The following is a 21,930-nucleotide window of genomic DNA, read 5'->3' as shown; positions in this document are numbered from 1 at the left end:
GCCCATTTTTAACATAAATTTCTTGTTGATTGCTCCACTAGGGAGGCAGACTAACCAGGCCTACAATGACGATAGTGACGCTGCAACCTTCAAGCAAAGCCTCCCAGACCTCACCCCTGATGAGCCTTCAGAAGCCCTCAACTTCCCAGCCATTGGAAAAGAAGATGAGAAATGTGACAAGGATCTCACTCAAAGTCAGACTGAGCATCCTTCTGAAAACCAGGAGCCCCAGTCTCAGCCTGGCGAAGAGACAATGATCCCACTGGCTGAGGAGGGGGGAACAGCTGAACCAGGAGGTGATGAGTCTCCTGGGAAGTCTCCGTCCAAGAAGAAGAAGAAATTTCGTACACCTTCCTTCCTGAAGAAAAACAAAAAGAAGAGTGACTCCTAAAGATCTTTAAAATGCTGTTATGTTTTAGAATCTAAGTTTATGAAACAGTAGAGTATGTCACATCTTACAGAGCAATCTTTTCTTTTTGTCCTTTATTACAAAGCAGACCAAGCAATGCCCTCAAGCTACAGCTTGAATGATTAACTTTAACAAGTAGCAAGCAGAAGGTACTAATCCTGGGTCTGCAACCGCAGCTCACCAGGGTTTATCCCTAGTAGATATACTAGAGCTGAGGGAACCTTTGTTCCTCCACATGAAGATGCATTACATTTTCCACTCATCCTTCACTATTGGCCAGGCTAGCAGAGATGATGGAATTTGAGTACAGGGACATCTGGAGATCCATGGGTTCTCCAACCCTGATGTAAACAAAACTAAGTGACTTCTGTGGAAGATAGTGAGCCAGTATATGTAACTTTGAAAGCTCATGTTGCTTTATATATGAAAGCAAGTATTTTTCTCAAGGTCCTGCAAAAGAGAATGTTACTATCTGCTAACTCTAAACTTTATGCTTATCTCTAAGCATACGGTTGCTGCAAGTGGTTTTACGTACTTGGAGATGACTGCATTTATAATCTGAGATACTATATTGTTAAACTGAGCATCTGCTTCTGCACTGTGTAATTAGAAATATTGTTACACCAAGGCTTAACAGAAAGATGTATTTCTCCCCTTTTACTCAGTATTGTAGCATAGCTGAGATTTAAACCTACTTGTTATGTCTAAACAAAATGAAGTAACTTCTGGTATTCCCTGCTAACACCTCTGCTTGTTTTCTAATACATTTCATGTAAACTTTCCCATAGAATAATCAGCTATTTTATTAATTTGTTTTGTAGCAAAAGAGTGTATTTAACCTCACCTGAAGATAAGGCCCTTAGGAATAAAAAAAAATCCTGCCACACCTGCAGTTTGTTTTGCATGTTTTCTGACGTCACGTATTTGCTGAAATGTATATCAACCACTAAAGGACATTAGAGTTGCTGCTGTTGCAGTCTAAGCAGTCCTTTATGGTTGAAGGCCCTGTCATTTTCCGACCGTGGCTAAATCAAGATCATGTGACATTTTTATGAGAACCCATTGTTGGAATTTGTTAAAGCTAGCTGTTTTCTACCTTTCTGGGTTCACTCATTTAAAAATAGAGTGCAGAAACAGTTTTGTGCCTGTGAATATCTAATAATGCATTTACGTTAATAATTACACAACTTAAAATTGGCTCATTTTTATAAAAAACCCATTTTGCTTGAGGTCAGAGGGAGCTATGATATTAGTTTTTATGAATTAACTTGGGCTTAGAAATTAATATTGCACCATCTAAAGATAATGTGTGTTTTTGGTTGTTTTTAAATTCAAGATTGGTGAAATAGATAGTGTTGAATGCCTTACTATTTGTGCTTTTAAAAAGTACAGAAAAACAGAATAAATTCAGTAATTGGGTGCGGCCAATGTCTATGTTAGGTTCCAAATGGAAGTATAAACTTTTCCCCCTGAAGTAATATAAGTAAAGAAGGGTTACACAGAGATGAAGGCTGGTGACAGTAATGCTTCCACCATATGAAGACTGACGAGGAGTAAAAATTGAGGACTTTTAAAAAGAGAAATCTGAGCTATGATGTTTTATACAGATTGCATGGCACTGTTGGCTTTAAGCTTGTTTTCTAACTGTGTGTCCTGTGAACACTAAGAAGCTTAATTGTGTCTCATTGCCAGGATTGCATTACAAAAGTCATTCTTTTGATGTTTCTTTACAAAATGTATGGACTCTGTCTGTTGACCACATATACAAGGATGTTTAAGTTCTAATTTTGTAGCTCTTGTCATTTCTTTGATTATATGAAATCTAGCTATGGTATGATGTGATAACACAAAGCTGTGGGCAGGGTAAAGACCTGTATCTCTCTCTCTCTCTCACACACACACACACACACACACACACACATTGTTTCATTCAGTTCTACTCACAAATATAATTCTTTAGAGGAGAGACATATATTTCTGTCTTATTTCTATGTTCAAATGATCTTGATTCCTGAAGGACTTGTATCATCTTTTAAAAGTAGTTTCAGTGCGTTTACAAAAAAAGCTAGACCAACACAGCCAGTGCATAAAAATCCGTAGCCACTGGAAGGGAGCCTTATGTATCCTTATCAACACTATGATACAGCCAAGCAACTAGCAAAATAATCTCAGCTTGTCACAGGCTTCAAACTCCAGAGTAGCTACCAAGCACTTTTGAGTGTTGATACAGCTTCACCCACTGGGGAGGGAGAATTGCTTCCCAAAAATGTGAGTCAGTAAACTCCCCCCACCCCCCAGTGACTGATGTCTAGTATATAATGATATCACAAGACTGTTTCCCAAAGTATAGACTGGTATGTTACAAATTCCAGAGGTCTTACCTTGCTCTTGTAGTGCTGGTGAGAAATGGACAATGGCATTCAGGTGGGGACCACAATGTGCATGCAACTCTTAACAGATCCCAAACTTTTTACCTCTCTTCATCTGGGAATTACTTTATTTGTTCAGAGATGTATTTTGTTCCCCTGTACGAGCTCCCTTTCATTTTAGTTTAGATATATTATTGCCAACTGAAGCAACACTTCATGTATCTCATGCAATGGACTATAATCCATGAAAATTTATGCCACATGCGCAAAGCTCACAATGTCATTAACCTTGGTCTCCTATTGTTAATTAAAAGTTTCTGATTCAACTTCCACCACAGTCTCTAGCAATCAATTTGCCCTGGGGAAGCTTTCAGAGATTTTTGAAATGGGGCATCTTTAATGTCTGAAAATTGACACTGCCAGTCCCTATGTCTGGTGGTACTAATGGCAGCAGTTTTCAGACATTAAATACTTCCCCCCCACATACACACTTTTTGACACCGCCACAGGCTTCCCTCTAGGCAGAAGGGATTCTTAAGGAGCCTTGGAAGTCTGGTGACACCAAGCCATAAAACTCCGGACAATCAGTCCCAGTGGTTTCATGTAGATATTAAATAACATAGGAGACAAAACAGCACCCTGAGGGACCCCACAGGTCAGCAGTCAGGGTGTTGAACAGGAATCCCCCAGCACTACCATCTGAATTCTCTCCTCCAGAAAGGACTGGAGACACCGTAAAAAAATGCCCCCAAGTCCCATTCCAGAGAGTTGGGTCAGGAGGCTACTATCCAACAATATCAAAAGCTGCTGAGAGGTCCAGCAAAACCAACAGGAACACACACACCCTATCCAGTTCCCAGTGTACATCGAGCCAAGGCAACTAAAGCCATCTGTCACATTACCAGGCCTAAAGCCAGACTGAAATGGATCTAGATACTCTGTCTCATCCAGAAACCTCTGAGAGGTCACAACCTGTTCTAGCACCTTCCCCAAGAATGGAACATTAGATACTGGTTGGTAATTATTCAGTATTGTGGGATCCAAATAGGACTTTTAAAACAATGGTCTTACTGTTGCCTCCCTTAAGCATGCAGGGATCTTACCTTGTTGCAAGGAGGCATTCACCATTCCTCCTACCCACTCAACCAGCCCCCTTTCTCGCTGCTTTTATGAGCCGGGAAGGGCAAGGATCTAGCAGACACATGGTAGCCCTCACTTCTCCAATGGTCCTAACCACAACATCAGGCCACAGCACCTGAAACTCATCTCCCCCGGCAACCAAGGGGGCATAGTAACATTCTCAGGGCCTGAATCAACTACAGCATCCAACTCGGAGTGGATCTGAGCATTATCGTCCTGGGGGCTAGCATGTAGCAGGCCCTTGGCCATTCAAAAAAAAACTCTGCTGGATGATTCTGTGCAGATACTATGGCTACAGGGAAGAAAGACTTCTTCACCACTTCCATTGATACGGAATAAGCCTTCCAAAGGACCCTAGCACATGTTTGATTCACTCCATGTTTTATGCCATCATCACTCAAATCTACGATCCACTTGTTTCATTACCACCAGGTGGCCAGTTTGCCTCTACTTTGTGGAAGGAGATGTTTTGGAGCAATCACGTCAATGGCTTTTGCCGTTTCTCCATTCCAGAGATCAACCAGGGATTCAACAGAGTCACTTGCTGAGGAGACATAGGGGCTCCTGGTTTCCTGGTTCCCAAGGGCAACCGGGAAACCATTTGGCTCCATCAACCTTCTGGGGCAGGTTGCTTTAGTTTGACCCCATCCCTGCAAAGGCTCTGCATACCAGTGAGTCCAAATTGCACCAGATAATTGTCCATGACAGTAGAACTACAGAAAGTTCCTTCACACCCAGTTCACCAGCATCTACACCAGTATAGAAGATGACTATTTATTTATTTATTTATTTATTTATTTATTTATTTATTTATTTATTTATTTATTTATTTATTTATTTATTTATTTATTTATTTATTGTATTTATACCCCGCCTATCTAGTCATTTCGACCACTCTAGGCGGCAAAGTGTGACCTGCAGCATGGGTGAGGGCAAATGCCATTTGGAAGAGACCCATAGTCGTGAAGATCAGGAAGTCTTGAGCCACCCCTGACAGAACTTAATCAGTGGTGAAAGATCAGACCTGATGCTTGTGCATGCTAAGTTGTGCCAAAAGGATTTTAGCCAGAATGCCATGCATATTTGAATATATTGTTTTGAAAGAAGGTGAGACATTTTCATGGAGTCTGAGACTTACTAGTGCTTATTAGCTATCTGAATTATATATTGGAACCTCTTGAGCAGAGAGGTCTGCCACTGCCTACCATCTACTAGAGTGTTTCAGTGGTAGAGAGCTGTACACTGCATGTCAGAACTGGACTGAAGGACTGGCCTTCCCTAGCAGTATCATGAAATGTTAGGTGCAGTTACGTTACCTATGACATATGGCAGTCCTGTGAATAAGCAATCTCCAGAAGTGCTGCTCAATTTTGCCCTGCTCAGGAGGGGGGTTGTTTAAGGGGTCCCATTTCTCTATTTTTTCCTCCTCCTCTTCTGCCTTCAAGAGATTCATGAGGATTGAGCAGCTTCCTACCCAACAAGATGCATAATCTATCTACTCCTGTTCTACTGATTGTTTTCCCCTCACATAAGCATTCAGATCTTGGCAGATCCAACTCTCAAAGGCCCCAAACTTTGGCTAAAACACTGTGGGTGGCCTAATACTTTCCTTAGTCCAAACAAAGCAACAATAATTTATCATCTTTTTATCCTTGCCCCTGGTTACTTCACTCAAGTGCCAACATTTCAACATCACGCCTAAAGACTGTGTGGCAGAATGTCTATCTCCAGGCCTTTTCTCACCTGGATATTCTCTTTCCCTGGTCCATCCCTTGAATTTCCATTCCCCATTGAGATGTCTTTCAACAGAGATGCACCTGCTTCGTCTGTCTCTGTCTCTGCTCCTTGTGGATACAACAGAAGCGCGGATCAAGACTCCACACTCACTTCATGTCCAAGACACATTTCATGCACGCTGTCAATCAGTCCCAATTCCAACCCTTAAGGTAATACTAATACTTAACAGTCCACTTTACCTTAGTCCATGCATGGAATTGCCTGGTTGCCTCTATTTGTGCCCACCAGATTCTCCCTGTCTGCTTCACCATGGTGTCATACATTGCCAGTTCTGTCTGCAGAGCTGCGGTCCAATGAAAGAAGGTGCATCTTCTCGCTTCCTTGGTGGTGACCTGCTACAATGAGACTCGGATCCCGGACGACCCCCAAATTGTGAGAAACACACCCTTGTTATTTGATACAGTAACCAGACAACCACAAATTCAAACAGCAATCCTTTATTAAAAAGCACTTTTGTAAAAGTGGGTGTCCTAACCAGGTAGGCACAATGATCAATACAAATAGCTTGATATTTATTCCCTATTCCTGGCTGTATGGTCCCTCCCTTGTTTCGCCATTGGTTAAGTACTCCAAGGTGTGCAGCCTATCCGGTATGCCTAAACTGATCATGTGAAGTCCCATCTGTTTTCATCTCCCATTCCCCATATTAACTAGACCCCAGACTCCTATTTATTTTATCCTTATTTGGTACATGTTCCCCTTTTCTTAACCTTCTTGTGGTAATTTTTACTGACCCATACATTTTCCTCATTACAGTCAACCCTCGACTTACGAATGTCCCTACTTGCGAACTCTTCGATTTACGAACGGCTCCATTGGCAAAAATTGGCATCGAGTCTCTGTTCGCAAGTCAATGCCATTTTTTGCAAACGGAGCCGTTCGTAAATGGCTCCCTGCAAAAAGGCAGGGAGAAAGGGCTGGAGATTCAAATTTCCCGCCCTTTCTCCCTGCCTTTTTGCCTTCGGAGGTCTCAAACAGCTTCTTCCGATGTCGGGGGAAAGCCCTTTGAGACCTCTGAAGGCGCCGATCGTGGCAGTGGGGACTCTCAGTGAGGTCTCCCAGGGCTTGCCTGCCACCATGGGAGACCTCCCTGGGGGTCCCTGCTCCCACGATTGGCACCTTTGGAGCTCTTAAAGGGCTTTCCCTCTGACATCGGAGGAAGCCCTTTAAGAGCTCCGAAGGCAAAAGGGCAGGAAATTAAAATTTCCAGCCCTTTCCCCCTGCCTTTTTGACTTTGAAATGCTGGAACAGATTAATTCCATTCCCATGCATTTCAATGGGAAATGGTACTTCAACTTACAAACTTTTTGACGTACGAACGTCGTTCCAAAACGGATTAAGTTCGTAAGTCGAGGTACCACTGTATTAGCTGAGCTTAATCACTCAATCTTCTTGTCAGTAGAAGATAACTCCCTTATTTGTACTTCCTCTATTAGTTTCTGAAGACTTCCCTAAATTCCTTATGTCGGCTAAATAGTTAACAAAGAATATATACTGATTATTTACCATGACTGTTTATTCAATCATCCTGTCCTTGAAGGGCCTGAAAAAGCAGCATCTAGCCTCCTTCTTTTCTCTCATTTGCAAAGTCAAGCCTGGGGCTTATTCTAGGGAATCAATCCAGTACTTCTATTTATAGCTCATATTGTTGTTGTTGTTTAGTCGTTTAGTCATGTCCAACTCTTCATGACCCCATGGACCAGAGCACGCCAGGCCCTCCTGTCATCCACTGCCTCCTGGAGTTTGGTCAGATTCATGTTGGTAGCTTCGATGACACTGTCCAACCATCTCATCCTCTGTCGTCCCCTTCTCCTCTTGCCCTCACACTTTCCCAACATCAGGGGCTTTTTCCAAGGAGTCTTCTCTTCTCATGAGACGGCCAAAGTATTGGAGCCTCAGTTTCAGGATCTGTCCTTCCAGTGAGCACTCAGGGTTGATTTCCTTCAGAACTGATAGGTTTGTTCTCCTTGCAATCCAGGGGACTCTCAAGAGTCGCCTCCAGCACAATTCAAAAGCATCAATTCTTCAGCAGTCGGCCTTCTTTATGGTCCAGCTCTCACTTCCATACATCACTACAGGAAAAACCATAGCTTTGACTATGCAGAATTTTGTCGGCAAGGTGATGTCTCTGCTTTTAAAGATGCTGTCTAGATTTGTCATCGCTTTCCTCCCAAGAAGCAGGCGTCTTTTAATTTTGTGGCTGCTGTCACCATCTGCAGTGATCATGGAGCCCAAGAAAGTAAAATCTGTCACTGCCTCCATATCTTCCCCTTCTATTTGCCAGGAAGTGATGGGACCAGTGGCCATGATCTCACCAAGTACTACACTGTTTAAATGTTCTATTTCTTGCTTTACAGTTTCAAGTTTACCTTTACTCATATTCAACATTCCTATTATATTTGACGTGAAGCATTGGATTTTCCTTATCGTTGTGCACACAGGCAACTAGATGCTCTTTAATCCAGTTGCCATTCATACTTGTCTTTCATTTTCTCCCAGTAGCTGCTTGAGTGCCTTCTGACTTGGAAGTTTCATCTTCCAGCATGCTCAATGATTTCATTTCGGTTTATTTCATCGTGGGATTTTTTTTATCATCATAATTATCTTAGAGCTGCAGAGCTGGAAGGGACCCTGTGGAGCATTCAGTCCAGCCCCTGTCAAGGAGGCAGAGTTTGGAATTTAACTCTCAGCCTCTAGCTCTGCAGCTATGGAGCTATCCAAAAGTATAAAATATTCAGAAGTGGTTTACCCTTATGGTTGTTGTGGGTTTTTCGGGCTCTTTGGCCGTGTTCTGAAGGTTGTTCTTCCTAACGTTTCGCCAGTCTCCGTGGCCGGCAGCTTCAGAGGACAGCAGTCTGTGCTCTGTCCTCTTACTTTACTAACCAGTTAGCTTACTAACTGGTTAGTAAAGTAAGGGTTTACTCTTACTTTACTAACCAGTTATATGGGGTATCACTGCCAGTATATACACAAGATCCTCTGATAGTATCACCTTTCACTATTGCTGGTGCCTCTTGAAATGAAACTATTACATCTCTTCTGCTTTTACAATGGATGTTTTCCGAAGAGGAAGGATGCATTTTAGTCTAGTGTTTCAACTGTGACCCTTGTCCTTAGAGTGCCCTTGCTAGGAGTCTCGGATGTGTAACAGAGCCTAACCTCCTGACAACATTGCTCTCAGCTTCCCTGACATACCCCAGCCCCCTTACTACATTGAGGTGTTTATCCAGTAGGGGCACCTTTGAACAATACAACATAACATCTGCAAAACAAAACCAAAAAAATTATTCAGAGAAATAAGGCTGTAAAAAAAATCAGCATAACACAAAACATACTATACTTTACAGTTGACATTTTGGTACATACAAATGAAAACAATACTGTAGGCCCAAGATGTATGATGTTACAAAAGCTGGAAATAATATTACCACGCAAGGTGTTTTCATTGAGCCACATAGTAGACCCAAGCCTCATACAGCACCTGGCCAGCTGTATTCCAAAAGGCCATCCTTGGTGGTACTGCTTCCCAAAGGGACCCTCTTTCCAAACACCACCAATGTTGTGCTCCTTTATGGGAGAAAAATTGAGTTTCAGAAATGTGAGAGTGGATTAGTTACACTTCAAATTAACCATTGTGTGATGATATAAGTTAGGCAACAGTTGTATCAGAGAGTGTATGACTAAATACGTGCAAAATCAGTGGAATACATGTGTGTAAGAGAACTAGGTTCAGCTGAATTAACCAGTAGTTGGAATCCTGTTGATTTAACTTACGCTGTGTAAGACAGATGACCTCAACAGCAGCAGTGTTTCCCTTGGGATCTTATTTGTTGTGAGGCAGTTTGCGGGAACAGGATCTTTAATTTCTGAAAATCACTTCCAGTTACAGTGATGCCTCGCTAGACGATAATCCGTTCCACTGAATTCGCTGTCCAGCGAAAAGCATTTCCTTATGCAATGAAACCTGTTTAATGCGTTCCAATGGGGAAGAATCGTCGTTGTCTAGCGAAGATCGGCCATAGGAAAGCCGCTTTGCGAACCGCCGGTCAGCTGTTTAAATAGCTGTCTTGCGAAGCTTATGTCCCGAAAACACCCGTTTTGTGAGCGCGGAGGGAGCAGTCAAAATCGTTGTCTAGCGAAAATCGGTTTGCAAAGCAGGGACCAAACATTGTCCAGCGAAATTGCCCCATAGGAATCACTGTTCTGCGAATCGCTATAGCGATCACAAAGTCAATATCTAGCGAAAAAACTGTCATGCGGGGTAACTGTCTAGCGAGGCACCACTGTATTTTATTTACATTAACAAATACAGTGCTAAATTGGCAAGTGACTGATTTGGTGATAAGAGGATTTGCTTGGGAATTTCCCCTCAAAATTACTTTCAGCTCTGAGAATGAATTTTAATTCATCATTGTAGTTCTGTAACTCAGTTCTGGAATATGTGAAATAGCCTGTCAATATGTGCCGTATGCAACAACAGCAGCAACAACAACAACAACAACAAAGCCAAATGTTGCCCTTGTATCTTGGAGTTTATTATCTAGGCCAGAAAGTGTGAATTTCAGAGAAGTCAGAGCTTCTTAAACATTTTTCTTTAGTAGTGTGTCTGTGTGTATTTGTGCACATGCACACACGCACACAATCACATGAGAAAAAAATCATGTGCAAAGCAGATGAATGAAGTGTGTGGATTTCTCTGTCTGCATGTGTTCAGAAAAAAGGCATATTTTAATCCAGAGAGGCATCACACGATAGGTTTGAATCCTAGGTTGCCTAAAAAGTACACAAAGGCCTATATTTGTTGCAGCCAAAACCTGCAATCTCTATATGTTGTAGAAATGAACAATAGTAAACATGTAAACCATATCTTTCTCTACTTTCTGGCTTTCCATTAAGATCTTTGGTTTGAGGCAGAGATAGAGAACATTGTTATTATTATTTATAACATCTATATCCTGCCTTTCTCCTCAATAGGACCTCAATAGATGGCATACAATATTTAAAAAAATATAAAAACTGGAACAGGAAGAGAAAAAACAAAAGAAAATGAAATGTGGTCCTTCAGATATGTAGACAAAAACTCCCATAATCCCTCACTATTTGGAATATGTCTAGGGGTGATGAGCAATGCAGTGGAACATCAGAAGGGCCAGACAACTATACCAATATGCAGTTTGTTAAAGCCAAACTAAGAGACGAATTTCATGGTTAAAATACACACAGACAGATTTCCCTGTTCTTGGCAGATGCATGCCAATGAAATGTTTCACAGATGCTTAGCTAGGATCTTCTGGGAGTTGTGGTCTAAACACACCTGAAGAGTACCAAGGTAGGAAAAGCCAATGTACACCCACTCCTTATTGATATAACTATGCTCTCTTATCTGTAAAGAGATGACACACCATGTGTCTACCATTCATCTGTGGACACTTCACATTTCTTTCTTTCACAAACTTTCGTTTTCTTCAAATGTTTCTCTGCAGAAACGTTTTGCAGAATGGCAGCATCTGAAATTTCTCCATTGGAGGTCTTCATCACAGTGCAGAAGAAAACAATTTAAGAGAGCCCTATGTTTAAATTCAATGCTTTCCAGGAAATGGTGTTCAAAAGAGTGCTCAGTGACAGCTGAGTTAATTTTCTAGAACATCAATACAATATGCTATTCCATAACAATACGATGTTCCATAAAGCACTTCTTGCCCAGCAGCTTCAGCATTATTTTCAGAGTTTCTTAGAAAATAGTAGTAACTTATTCGCTTTTCATTTGGTCTTGAATGCTTCGAAGCAGGATGAAGGGGAGCAAGAACAAAAAGGCACAAACAGTGAAACAAACTTCAGCTCCTGCCAGCCAGTATACTGGAATGAAAACAAAAGCCATGCTTTTCAGAACATTGTTTAATGACCATAAAACACGTGATCTTAATGCAAAATAGCCTCTGTGATACACAGTTAGTACCAAACTGAGAGTATCCCTGCCATTTCCAAAAGATGCAGCCTTCGTTTCTATCAGATACTCCTACTTTTCATAATTTGTATTTCAAGGCCCTGAAATGCGGTGGGTACTGCTTCCTCTGCTCCCATCCAAGAATACCTTTTAAGGTCCTGGATTAGCCCTGAAAGCACATTACATTTATCCAGGAAAACAACTGTTCAGTTAAGCTTCTAAAATTGTACAATGAGAAATACAGAAGGACTGAAAGTATAACTTGATCCTCTAGGATGTTTCCTGTAGTTACCCCTGCTTAACACAAGCTTTATGACAGCTCTGTTAATTGACATTCACAGAATCATAGAATAATGGAGTTGAAAGGGGCCAACCCCCTGCTCAATGCAGGAATACAAATCAAAGGATATCTGACAGATGGTTACCCCATTTCCTCTTAAAAGCCTCTAGCTTTGGAGCGCTCACTACTTCCTGAGGTAATTGGTTCCATTGTCATACTGCTCTAACCGTTAAGAATTTCAGACCTCTGCAATTGTCCAGTCAACAACATAAGTAATTGCTATAGTACGTTCAGTTCCACATGCAGTAACAAACACAACCCATTTCAATATCGAGGCAGTTTCCGCAATTACAAATGTTAAAAAAAGATTAAAATGTGTTGCTGAAAAAACAGTGTTTCTGCTTTTATTTTTGGGCAATTGCAGAGTATTACAAATCTGTTGTTTTGTAATATTTTGGAGTTCTATAGTCAGCTTGAAGGAGGATAGTTCTGTAAATCTGAGCTTTACGTTTTTAGTAAGTAACAGCATTAAATAAGTAACAGCTATAACTCTACAGACCAAGTATAAATAACTTCAATTCTAAGCCACAGTGACAGTTCCATTGTTTCCCAGGCTGCTGCTGGCAGCTACTGCTGTGTTGTGCCATTTCTCACAGGGTAAACACTGACCTTTCTGTCCCTTTTTTCTTTTCTTTTCGTCTCTGCTGTTTTCCCTTTTCACGGTAGCTCCATTTCACTCTGCTACCTTCCTGTCTTCCCTACTTGGCCATTTCTTTCTCTTCCAATAAAATTTTATCTCTTAACATATCCACCTGCTGAGTTCCAGTATTCTCACTAATTTCTTACAGTCTTTTCATTCCATCTCCTGCTCCTCCTCCTTGTCATAGCTTGCATTTCAAGGCCTTGAAATGCAAACTTCCAAATTTAAGACTCAGAATGAGGGCAGCATTTCCCCTTTAAAACATTGCCAAATTCTAAAATAGCTTTTTCCCCACTGGTTAAGTTTGAAGATTATTGTTCTTCCCATGGTATACACAGTATGAGTTTCACATAAAACAAAATTTTCTTTCTATAGTCTTTTCCCGAGTGAAATTTATCCAAAACAACAACATCTACAGTAGCAGCAAATATATGCACACACTTCCACATTACCTGTTGCTGACATGATTGGTCCAATAGCTCTTCCAAGGGCCCCTAGACTCCTCAAGGTGCCCATGAGTGTTCCTTTTTGGCTTGCTAATCCTGTGGAAACATAAGCTGGACATCATTCTTTTCCCCAGTATATTTGGATATTCGAAGATGCACGTCTCCCCAACAAGCCAACTCAAGTTTTAAGATTTTCAGGGAAGGCCCTTTTCTTGGGCCCGACACTCTCATGGGTAAACTTGACAAGGACACAATAGAGGGCCTATTCAGTGATTTCCCCTTAGGTTGTGAGAAGTTAATTTGCCACCGTCTCCTGTCCTCCCACAAGCACTTTTCTCTTTAGCCAAGCTTTTGGGCGATGGTAAAGGTGGCAGCAGAGGCTACACATTTTCTTTGAAAATTTCTTTTTTTGGATTATGTGTTTTTCTTTAATTATTTTTGGTATAATAGTTTTTAAATATTATGTGTTCAATCTAATTTGTAATAATATGTTATATGCTGTATGTATCTGTCCCTCCATCACCACCACCACCTTGTTGTAATGTTGGACATTTCAGTAATTTTCGTCTTGACAATGAATAGGAAAGTGGTAACTGAACAGGACAATAGAGAAAAATATTTGTTACATGTTATGCTCCTTAGCAGCATCAAGAGAGACATTTCAAAAAGAAAAAAAGAAATGCAAATTGTAGGCAGCATTTGTGTTTCTTCTTTTTCAGGCCCTATCTGAACTAGGAAAGTGACTGAATCCACACGCTGGAGCTCTTCTGTTAACAGATGCAGCCTCAGAAGCTGAAGTCCTTGCCAAACAGCTGCCAAGCTGTTTGGGAGCTGAGTGCTAAATTTGTTGTGCAGAAGCTGCCATGTGCATGTTCATATTTCCCCTAGTGTGCTAGGTGGTGGCAAAAAGCTACTGAATGAGGGGGGCTGCAGGCAAAAGTGGCAGGCTGGCCACGTGTTCAGCCTGCTGCTCCTACTGACCCTTCATCTTCAGCTCAGATCCTGGCCCTGCCACTAGGCAACCACCTGGTGAAACGGAACACAAGCACCGGCCTCTCCTATCCCATTTCTGAAGAATTCCAATAATTACAGCATGTTTATACTGCTTATACAAACATCCAAACTATTTCTATCTCATTCTCCTATCTTGAATAGTCTAGGTAAAACTAGGTCAATCACAATGGATATTTTTCTAAACTATGTTTTTATGAAAAAAGAATGTGTGTGAAATAATTTTTCATCCCTCTTTCTTTGTGTATCCAACATGTAATGGGTCACCTCATGTCCATTTCCTATTGTGCCTTTGTTTCTCTGCTAGGATTCAGAATTAAGATTCTACTAGCTGGAATCCCTCATATCTGCTCTGGAACTATAGTTGCTCATGATAAGAATGCTAAGTCCTAGGATAAACAAGTAAGACAAATGCAATTTCTGCTTGAACTACTGTTTGGTTAACACATTTGCTAGCTCATAGCATTAGTTTGAACTTTCATCTTCACTGATGCACATACAAGATGTTGAAATGGAGCAGTAGTTTCCATCTGCAATTATCAGCAATTTCATTTATAGAGAATTTAATGAGCTCTAGCCCACCATAACTGCAGCTGTCATTGTCATGACACAGATGGAAATAAACATTTTAAGTCCCATATCTATAAACACACGTTACATATATCTGAAACATTTTTCACTCAATACTAATGGTATTCCAAATGCTTGTTTTTGCTTGCACTACAGCTAGAGTCTTGAGTATGTCGTATATAACAGGACACTGGATGAGGCAATGTTGAATTTATTTGGATTTTTAGTACAAACCATCCTCAATGGAGGAAAAACAAATCTGAGAGAAATCCAGCTTTAATGAGTCAAGACACTGTTGAAATGGGGAGGCATTTATTTCTAATTGGGGAGGGCACTGTCGAAACTTACCATAACTAGACACCACTGTAGACAAACAAGGAACGACAACCGCAGAAGCTAGAAGCAAATCAAAAAATTGTACTCTTTAATGTCATTAATAAAGTGGGAACACAGATCGTAGATTGCAAAGGATAGCAAAAAGCCATATCAAACCATGACTTAGTGAGGTCATTTCGGCAAAGCCAAACACAGTTCTTGCAGAAATAACAACTGCACATCTGATAGCATGCACACACAAATATATTCACTTTTGTAAATCTTTGGATGGGAGAAGTTGAATAGACAAATACAGATTACACTGCAATTTACTCAGCATTTTGTGCCAGAGTTGGCATAGTCTGAGGCAGTGGACTTACCCACAAAAGCTCATATTAAAATATAGCAGTTAGTCTTTCATGTTTGTTTGTTTTAAAAAATCTCTTCTGTCTTTCATTCTGACTTGTAATTTCTAGTCATCTGAGAAGTTGTACAACATACACTTTTATGATTCCAAAGATTATATAATAAGAAAACTAATGATAATTTATGACAGTCATAGTGGCATGTATGAAAAGCTGAAATAATTAAAAAGGGAAGGAGAGTAAAATGAGGGGGTACCGTTTCTTAATTTCAGATATCAATCAAGATCTGGAACAGACATCTTGAGGTTGAAGCAATGCCCTGTGGAGAAATCTACCAGGCAGAATGCCTTCCAGTCTAAGAAGGACAGGGCAGTCAGCTTGGGCTGGTGTGGGTATAAATTGGCAAATGCTATAGGACCTGTAGTTTTACATACATATAGGTCAGGGAAATACCTAACTTATATGTGTGCAAAAGCAGCAGGGTTCCTCACGTGGACAAAGAAGCATGAATACAAGTGGTGAGAAACCTGCAGATGCTGATGAACTACTACATCTCTCATCTCTCAGTATTTGCCAGACTGGCTAGGATTGATGGGAGTTAGAATTCAACAATATTTAGAGGGTCACATGCTCCTCTATGTATATGAACATCTTCAGATGCAGGTAACAGGGAAAAGGTAGGTCAAATGTTAAGCATGCTGCCTCTACTGACCCTGAGCAGCTTCAGGCCAGATCCTGACCCTGCACATGCAGAGAGCAGCTTTTCAGTGAATCTCAGTGTTTTACAAGAATTATTGCAACAGCTGGACTTCACAGATTTCCATGGAGAAGCTTTCTTGAACTTTACATTCTAAGTGAAACTCGACCAATCCTTCTGGATTGCTTTTCTTTTGGAAAACAATGTGGCAGCTGTTGGTGTGACTTTGGGACGATGTTGACTCAGGGATTAAGATGCAAATGAAAAGGCTGGTTGAAATTTTCAGTGGCCATCTGAAAAACTACCATTTGCCAGAACCTTTGTGCATTCTGCTGGAGTTTTAACCCACGTTTACACTTGTAGGTCACTGATGGCACCTGTTCTGGGCATGATTACACTGCAGTTTACCTGATGGTTGATGGTGCCAGAATTAGCTCAGTTAAAATTGTATTTTCCTTTGATTACATGACATATAGCTAATTATGAGTAATCCTGATACTTTTTCATGGACTTTCATTACTTTTAGGTCAGCTGGTTGGGCTAGTGTTTTTTGTAGCGATTCCATTTGCATTACCTTTTTTCCCCCAGCTTCCAGCATGTTTGATTGCCTATATCAGTCCAAAGGAACAATGGTGGGTGTCTCATTGAGTGACATTAATGGTGGGGAATCTTAAAGAACAACAAAAAGGCATATTTTCAAGAAACTGTTTGGATAAGAGACAAGAGACACTCAGTGGACAGGAATGTTCCCATTGTACTGACATATTGCGCCCTTCTACAGGGTATGCTGGTACATCACTTCAGAACATTGCCCTCAACTGAGCACCTCTTGTCTCTCATGAACAATTTTTTTAAAATTATGCTCTTCAAGCATACCACAATGTCAGGCAAGCATGGCAAATTCACAAGTTGGTATATTCATATATTTCTTTGTCACTTGGCAAAATTTTTTTTTAAAAATAGAAGCAGGAAATAGGACAATGGAGAATGGGTGACCTGCAATCCTGATGAGAACTGTAGCAGTTTGTGGTATGGTGCGGACGCTTGCCTCGATAATTGCCTGGGATAATTAAATACTCCATGTGAATGATAATAGCAATTTAATTGTAACAGGAAACTTCAGTTTCACTTGAATCAACCTGGGACAGCCTCCTTGTCTAGATGCACCTATACCTTTACATACTGATCATATAAGTCTCCTTGACTTGTTTCCCAATGTTTAATGTGCAAGAAGTATCAATTTCTAGAACAGCAAATTTCCTTTTTAAAGAAACATGCCAAGGCAAGATTGCTGATTAAAATAATTATGTATTGGCTTCAGGCCATGGAAGAAGGCTGGAAAGATCCAGCATAAGCTGTGATACATCTCTAAACATCACCATGGCAACTTCTAGGAATGTTGTTAACATTAGAATAAACTGTGCTACAGTTCCTCCAAGGTTTTGAAAGTGTGGAAAGCAGCTTTGAAACCTAAAGACATCTACAGTAATGAACTTTGGAAATCTATTCAGTGGATTTAGAATGCTTCATTCTGCTTCCATGTCAGAGAGCTGCTCACCAAAAGAGTAGAATAAGAGTCCTATGCTCAGGATGACCACATTAGCACCCCAGCCAATTAAAAGGAAAGCGGGAGCCAACAGCATTATTGCCTGCCAAAAGAAAGACAGGGGAGGGGTTAGTAAAAAAAATCTCATTGTTCATAATATGAAAAGTCTTACACAAATAGTGAGAATCTAAAGCCTGTTGTTTCGGACCTGTTAATTTTGACAGCAGGTCACTGAATATCAAAAATACGATTCTCAAAGCTACTGCCAGCTGTCCCCTGCTGTGCTCAGCTGCTGAAATTCACTCAGTGCTTACATTGCACCAGCTAAAGAGGAGCGCTTGACTGGCGCCTAGAGAGATGAACGGCCTATTCACAGGCCTCAGATGGCCCAATGTGGTCTCCTGTCTGTTTTGTAGAGGTTACCTCACTAACCGACACCTTGCCAAAGATCTATGGGTAGGAATGGCGTGTGGGAAGCAAAGTGCAGTCAGTGGGCACTTCAGGAGTTTGATGGGTCTGCAACTCAGCCAGTTCTCAAAGCTATGGCAAACTGTGTCCACCCTTACTTTTCTTGTGCAGAGAAAGGGAGCAGGCAAAGCTGACTCTCTGGACAAAGTACCACCTTGAAAAGGTCCAGATGCCACTTGGGCTAGGGAGCCAGTGACTTTAAGGGATGTGGCCAACTCAGTTTTCACAGAATGCTTGAACCAAGAAAGAATAATTCGAGATCAGCTACTAGAACTGGAAATTGCAGTTCAACATTATACTCAAAATGATGGACAACCTTCCACATATAGTATAGAGTGGTTAAAAATAAAATTGCTCTTCCTGGCTATTTCCCACAGCTCTCCGTTCTCCTGCTTTAGTCTAACCACAGCCTTGCCTTCATGCCCACCACCACGCTTGCTTTCCTGTGTATTCAAGCCCTTGAGTCAGTTCCCAGTCTAACATACCGAATGCCAAAAGTATTAAAGTATCCAGCTTTAAAGAGCTCATTATTAAACAAACCTTACAAGGACGAATAATTTAGAGGAAGTTGTCTGAAAGGCAAATTGCCATTTATATTCTATCCTGTCCCATCAACAGTAATCCTGATTGAAAATGGGTAAGGATCTATAAAATAGTACTCTCCATTCTATCTTTCAGCTCCTTACCCATTTGCAGCTGTGCCACCAACGTTTCTGCATGAGGGCACAGCTAATATGATGAAGTGATCAGAACCAATTCTGTCAATACAAAGACTGTCTATGGATAAATTTAACCAAGTTTCAGCATTTGCTTTACAGACCACTGTCATAGGATAAATTTCTAACATATGTAAAAAGTAAATACCCCATGGGTCAATGTAATGAAAAAATCTTCTGCCTCCACTTCTTGAATTGAGGGGTTGCATTACCAGATAATGAAGTAGAGGTCAAATGAGATCTTTGAGTTTCAAGCCTGGCACAACTCATTCTACTTTTTAAAAATGCAATTGGTGACTTCAATATATGTGCTACATAATAAGATATTTCTTTTTAAAGACTTCACAAGTAGAGGTAAAGGTATCAGTGTTAAGAGTTAAATGAAAGAAAAAGTACCTTGTTCTGAACAAATTTAAAAAAATGTATGAGGCAAATGGAAAAAATAAGACATTTTTAAAAGCTACACAGAAATGTACCATTTTAACAGTCTTTAGTTCATTTCCTGGCTTAATTTGGCGAGTGTAACCTCCTTGGATCATCGCCATCATAATTCCAATGAAGAAAAACATCTTCCCTTGTTCCATGCTAAGAGGAAATAGGCAAAATGAAATAAAAACAAATAAAAGGCCAAGAACAAAGGGAGAAAACAAATCCTATTCTTCGTCATATGCAGCTGGAGGCAGCCAATAGTTCAGAGTGTTGAAAGATACTTCTTCCTGTGTACATGCATATAGATGCACACAATTTGAGTCATGTTCAAAATCCTGTCACCCCAACCCCAACAGGAGAAAATTAACAGACTCAAAGTTCTGCCCACTGGATACTAACTGAAACCAGACTGTCTTAGCAACTAAGCCAACAGAGAAAAACAACCAGTTTCCCCCCCTAATATATTATATATCATATTTATAAGAGAAAATGCATTATCTTCTCCAGGTAATTATATATTAATTTGAGAACATAGTAAGAAACTGCTTTAAAATCTTTCAAAGATTTGCAGCTAATTTAGTCTGCTAGAAAAACTGCAGCTATTAAAAAACTTTTGAACTGTTTATTACAGTGTTTTATGAACAAATTTATAATTATTAGAAGAAAAGATGCAGGTTTTTTTAGTTTACTCTTTATGCAGATAAACTTCCTTCTTAGGAAAATATCAACATTCATTGGGAATAAAAAGACAACCCATAAACTATTTCTCCTCTGTATATAGAAGTTATTTATTTTTTTTTACAGGCATTCCTTTCTTGTATTGTTCTGCAAAACAAGATTATGGTCTTCATTTTTTCTCTCTCTTAATGACTAATTCCTGACTGTGGTTTTGCCCCCTTGATTCAGGAGCTCAGAACAATTTCAGAGCCTGCACTTTTGGAAAAATCAACTGAAGGCATAAATGACAGAATCATCTGCTCAATCTAGACTTGTGCCAAATGTAAGGAGAGTAGTTTAAAACAAAGAATTGCCAGTTGCTAACATTTAAGGACAGCTCTGAAATATACGGATTGTGACTCAAAGAATCTCATGACTAATTCATAACAATCTTTACCATTTTGGTGAAAAAAAAGAGAAAGAAAAAATAAAGAAGTCAAAAACTTTGTGGCACTTCAAAGACTAACTGCTATATTTTCATGTGGGATTTCATGGACAAGTCCACTTGGATGGGGACCCTTTTTCCTAGAGTGCTCAGGCTTCTAAGAACTAACTCCTCCATGGAGTGACTATACACCTGTCCTTGGCCATTTTTGCTAAATACACTAGAAGCAGGTGAATAGTGGGCTCTCTGCAAAAGATAAATGTCTTTTTGGTAACAAGCATGTGAGGAAGCAGACATGTTCATGAAAGCTCACATTAAAATAAAATATTCTGCTTAGGCTGACAAACAAATTATTTCTTTATTAGCAGTAGAGCACTTGTCTCAATCAGTCAGTGTCAGAAACAGCCTCTACCCCCAGGCAGGTAGGGAGAGATCTACTATTGTACATTTGGGTTAAATGGTGCCAGTGTTCTCTAAGGCTCTTGGGTTTTGCACATGAAACAAATACTATATAAAATACCTGCTAAACTGGAAGTGTTGATGGACAAGAAAGCTCAGTGTGTATTCCAGACCAGAGAAGAGGAATAGGTATAAGAAGTATACCAAACCCAGGATCTTGAGATCTATTAAAATAATGAAATATTCCTAGTCCATTTAGAATAATTACAAAAAAGTGTGCAAAAATCATTGGAACAAGTAACCCTTGGACTTTGCTAAGCTCATAGCAGCCTCCAATTGTGGAAATAGGAGACTGTAACTACACTCGAAGGATGTAACAGTCCATTGCAGAAATAATGGTGCCCCCTTGCAGATTACGATTTGTAAATCAATCAGGTATCAGCCACAATGTACACTAATTTTTCAGCTGCACTGGTAACAGTTAATGGTAAGCAAACTCTCTCTTAACCAGGATTTTCTTACTGACTTCATATTTTACTGGTTAAGATATTTAGAATTGGTGCATATTAAATACTAAGGCTGAGGCTGGCACTACCCAATAATCTCAGGTGCTTCCTGTACAGTGTTCCTATACCTGCCAAATATTAATGTATTTTAAAACAACTTTTAAAAAAATCTTCAGTGGCTACAATACAGATCTCTCTCTTGCACTATTCCATGCAATCCTTTCCTTTCTTCAGCATGTTTGGGGGCCCCACGTTTCATTTTCAAGATGTTGAATGCTACCCAAAGTTGTGTGAAATGTGGATTATAATTGTTTAATGACTCTATTAAGAAAGCTAACAGCTAATATGCTAGATCTACACAAAGCTATTGAGGATGCCTTTTTCCTCACAAATAAATTTGTTAGTGTTGCAGCTGTTCTTGATGTCTACTTGATCTTGATGTCTTCTACACACTACTTGATGCCTTCGTCTTAAAGCCCATGTTTCATTCTGCTTGCATGAGACTGCATAGGCTTGCTACAAATGAAAGCTAATGTAAGGAGGTTGGCACTTAGGAAAGATTGATTCATATATCCTACGAGACTGGCAATGTGATTCGCATACTGTTTGATATGTGAATATATATGATTCCATGTAGTCAGTGATTCTTCTGACTAATACACCTGCTATAAGTGGGCTTTTCCACTCGTTGTGTCTTAAATCCTTTCAGAAGATATGTCTG

General features: G+C 40.2%; 2 protein-coding genes across 17 annotated transcripts in view; one reads left to right on the top strand and one right to left on the bottom strand.

The window, feature by feature from the left end:
* ADD1 (adducin 1) overlaps positions 1-2,194 on the top strand; it is a 74,413-nt gene extending 72,219 nt beyond the window's left edge. For 8 of the 12 annotated variants that reach the window (XM_020811200.3, XM_078394107.1, XM_020811199.3 and 5 more), the window contains one exon: positions 42-2,194. In XM_020811200.3, the coding sequence (XP_020666859.1) occupies positions 42-391 (350 nt within the window). In that variant the 3' untranslated portion in view covers positions 392-2,194. The remainder of the gene's footprint in view (positions 1-41) is intronic. The other 4 variants (XR_013545581.1, XR_013545580.1, XR_013545579.1 and 1 more) reach the window with 1 other exon arrangement.
* An 8,318-nt stretch (positions 2,195-10,512) lies between these two features.
* Positions 10,513-21,930, bottom strand: part of SLC75A1 (solute carrier family 75 member 1) — a 34,320-nt gene continuing 22,902 nt past the window's right edge. For all 5 annotated transcript variants that reach the window (XM_073000987.2, XM_078394110.1, XM_020811216.3 and 2 more), the window contains 6 exons: positions 20,825-20,927; positions 19,250-19,358; positions 17,602-17,692; positions 15,015-15,062; positions 13,092-13,181; positions 10,513-11,571 (listed from right to left, as the gene is read on the bottom strand). In XM_073000987.2, coding sequence (XP_072857088.2) covers positions 11,465-11,571; positions 13,092-13,181; positions 15,015-15,062; positions 17,602-17,692; positions 19,250-19,358; positions 20,825-20,927 — 548 coding nt within the window. In that variant the 3' untranslated portion in view covers positions 10,513-11,464. The remainder of the gene's footprint in view (positions 11,572-13,091; positions 13,182-15,014; positions 15,063-17,601; positions 17,693-19,249; positions 19,359-20,824; positions 20,928-21,930) is intronic.

The sequence above is a fragment of the Pogona vitticeps genome, chromosome 5 (assembly GCF_051106095.1).
Source record: "Pogona vitticeps strain Pit_001003342236 chromosome 5, PviZW2.1, whole genome shotgun sequence".
NCBI lineage: Eukaryota > Metazoa > Chordata > Lepidosauria > Squamata > Agamidae > Pogona > Pogona vitticeps.
Note: the sequence above shows the minus strand (reverse complement) of the source record. Positions and strands in the feature narration are given on the sequence as shown.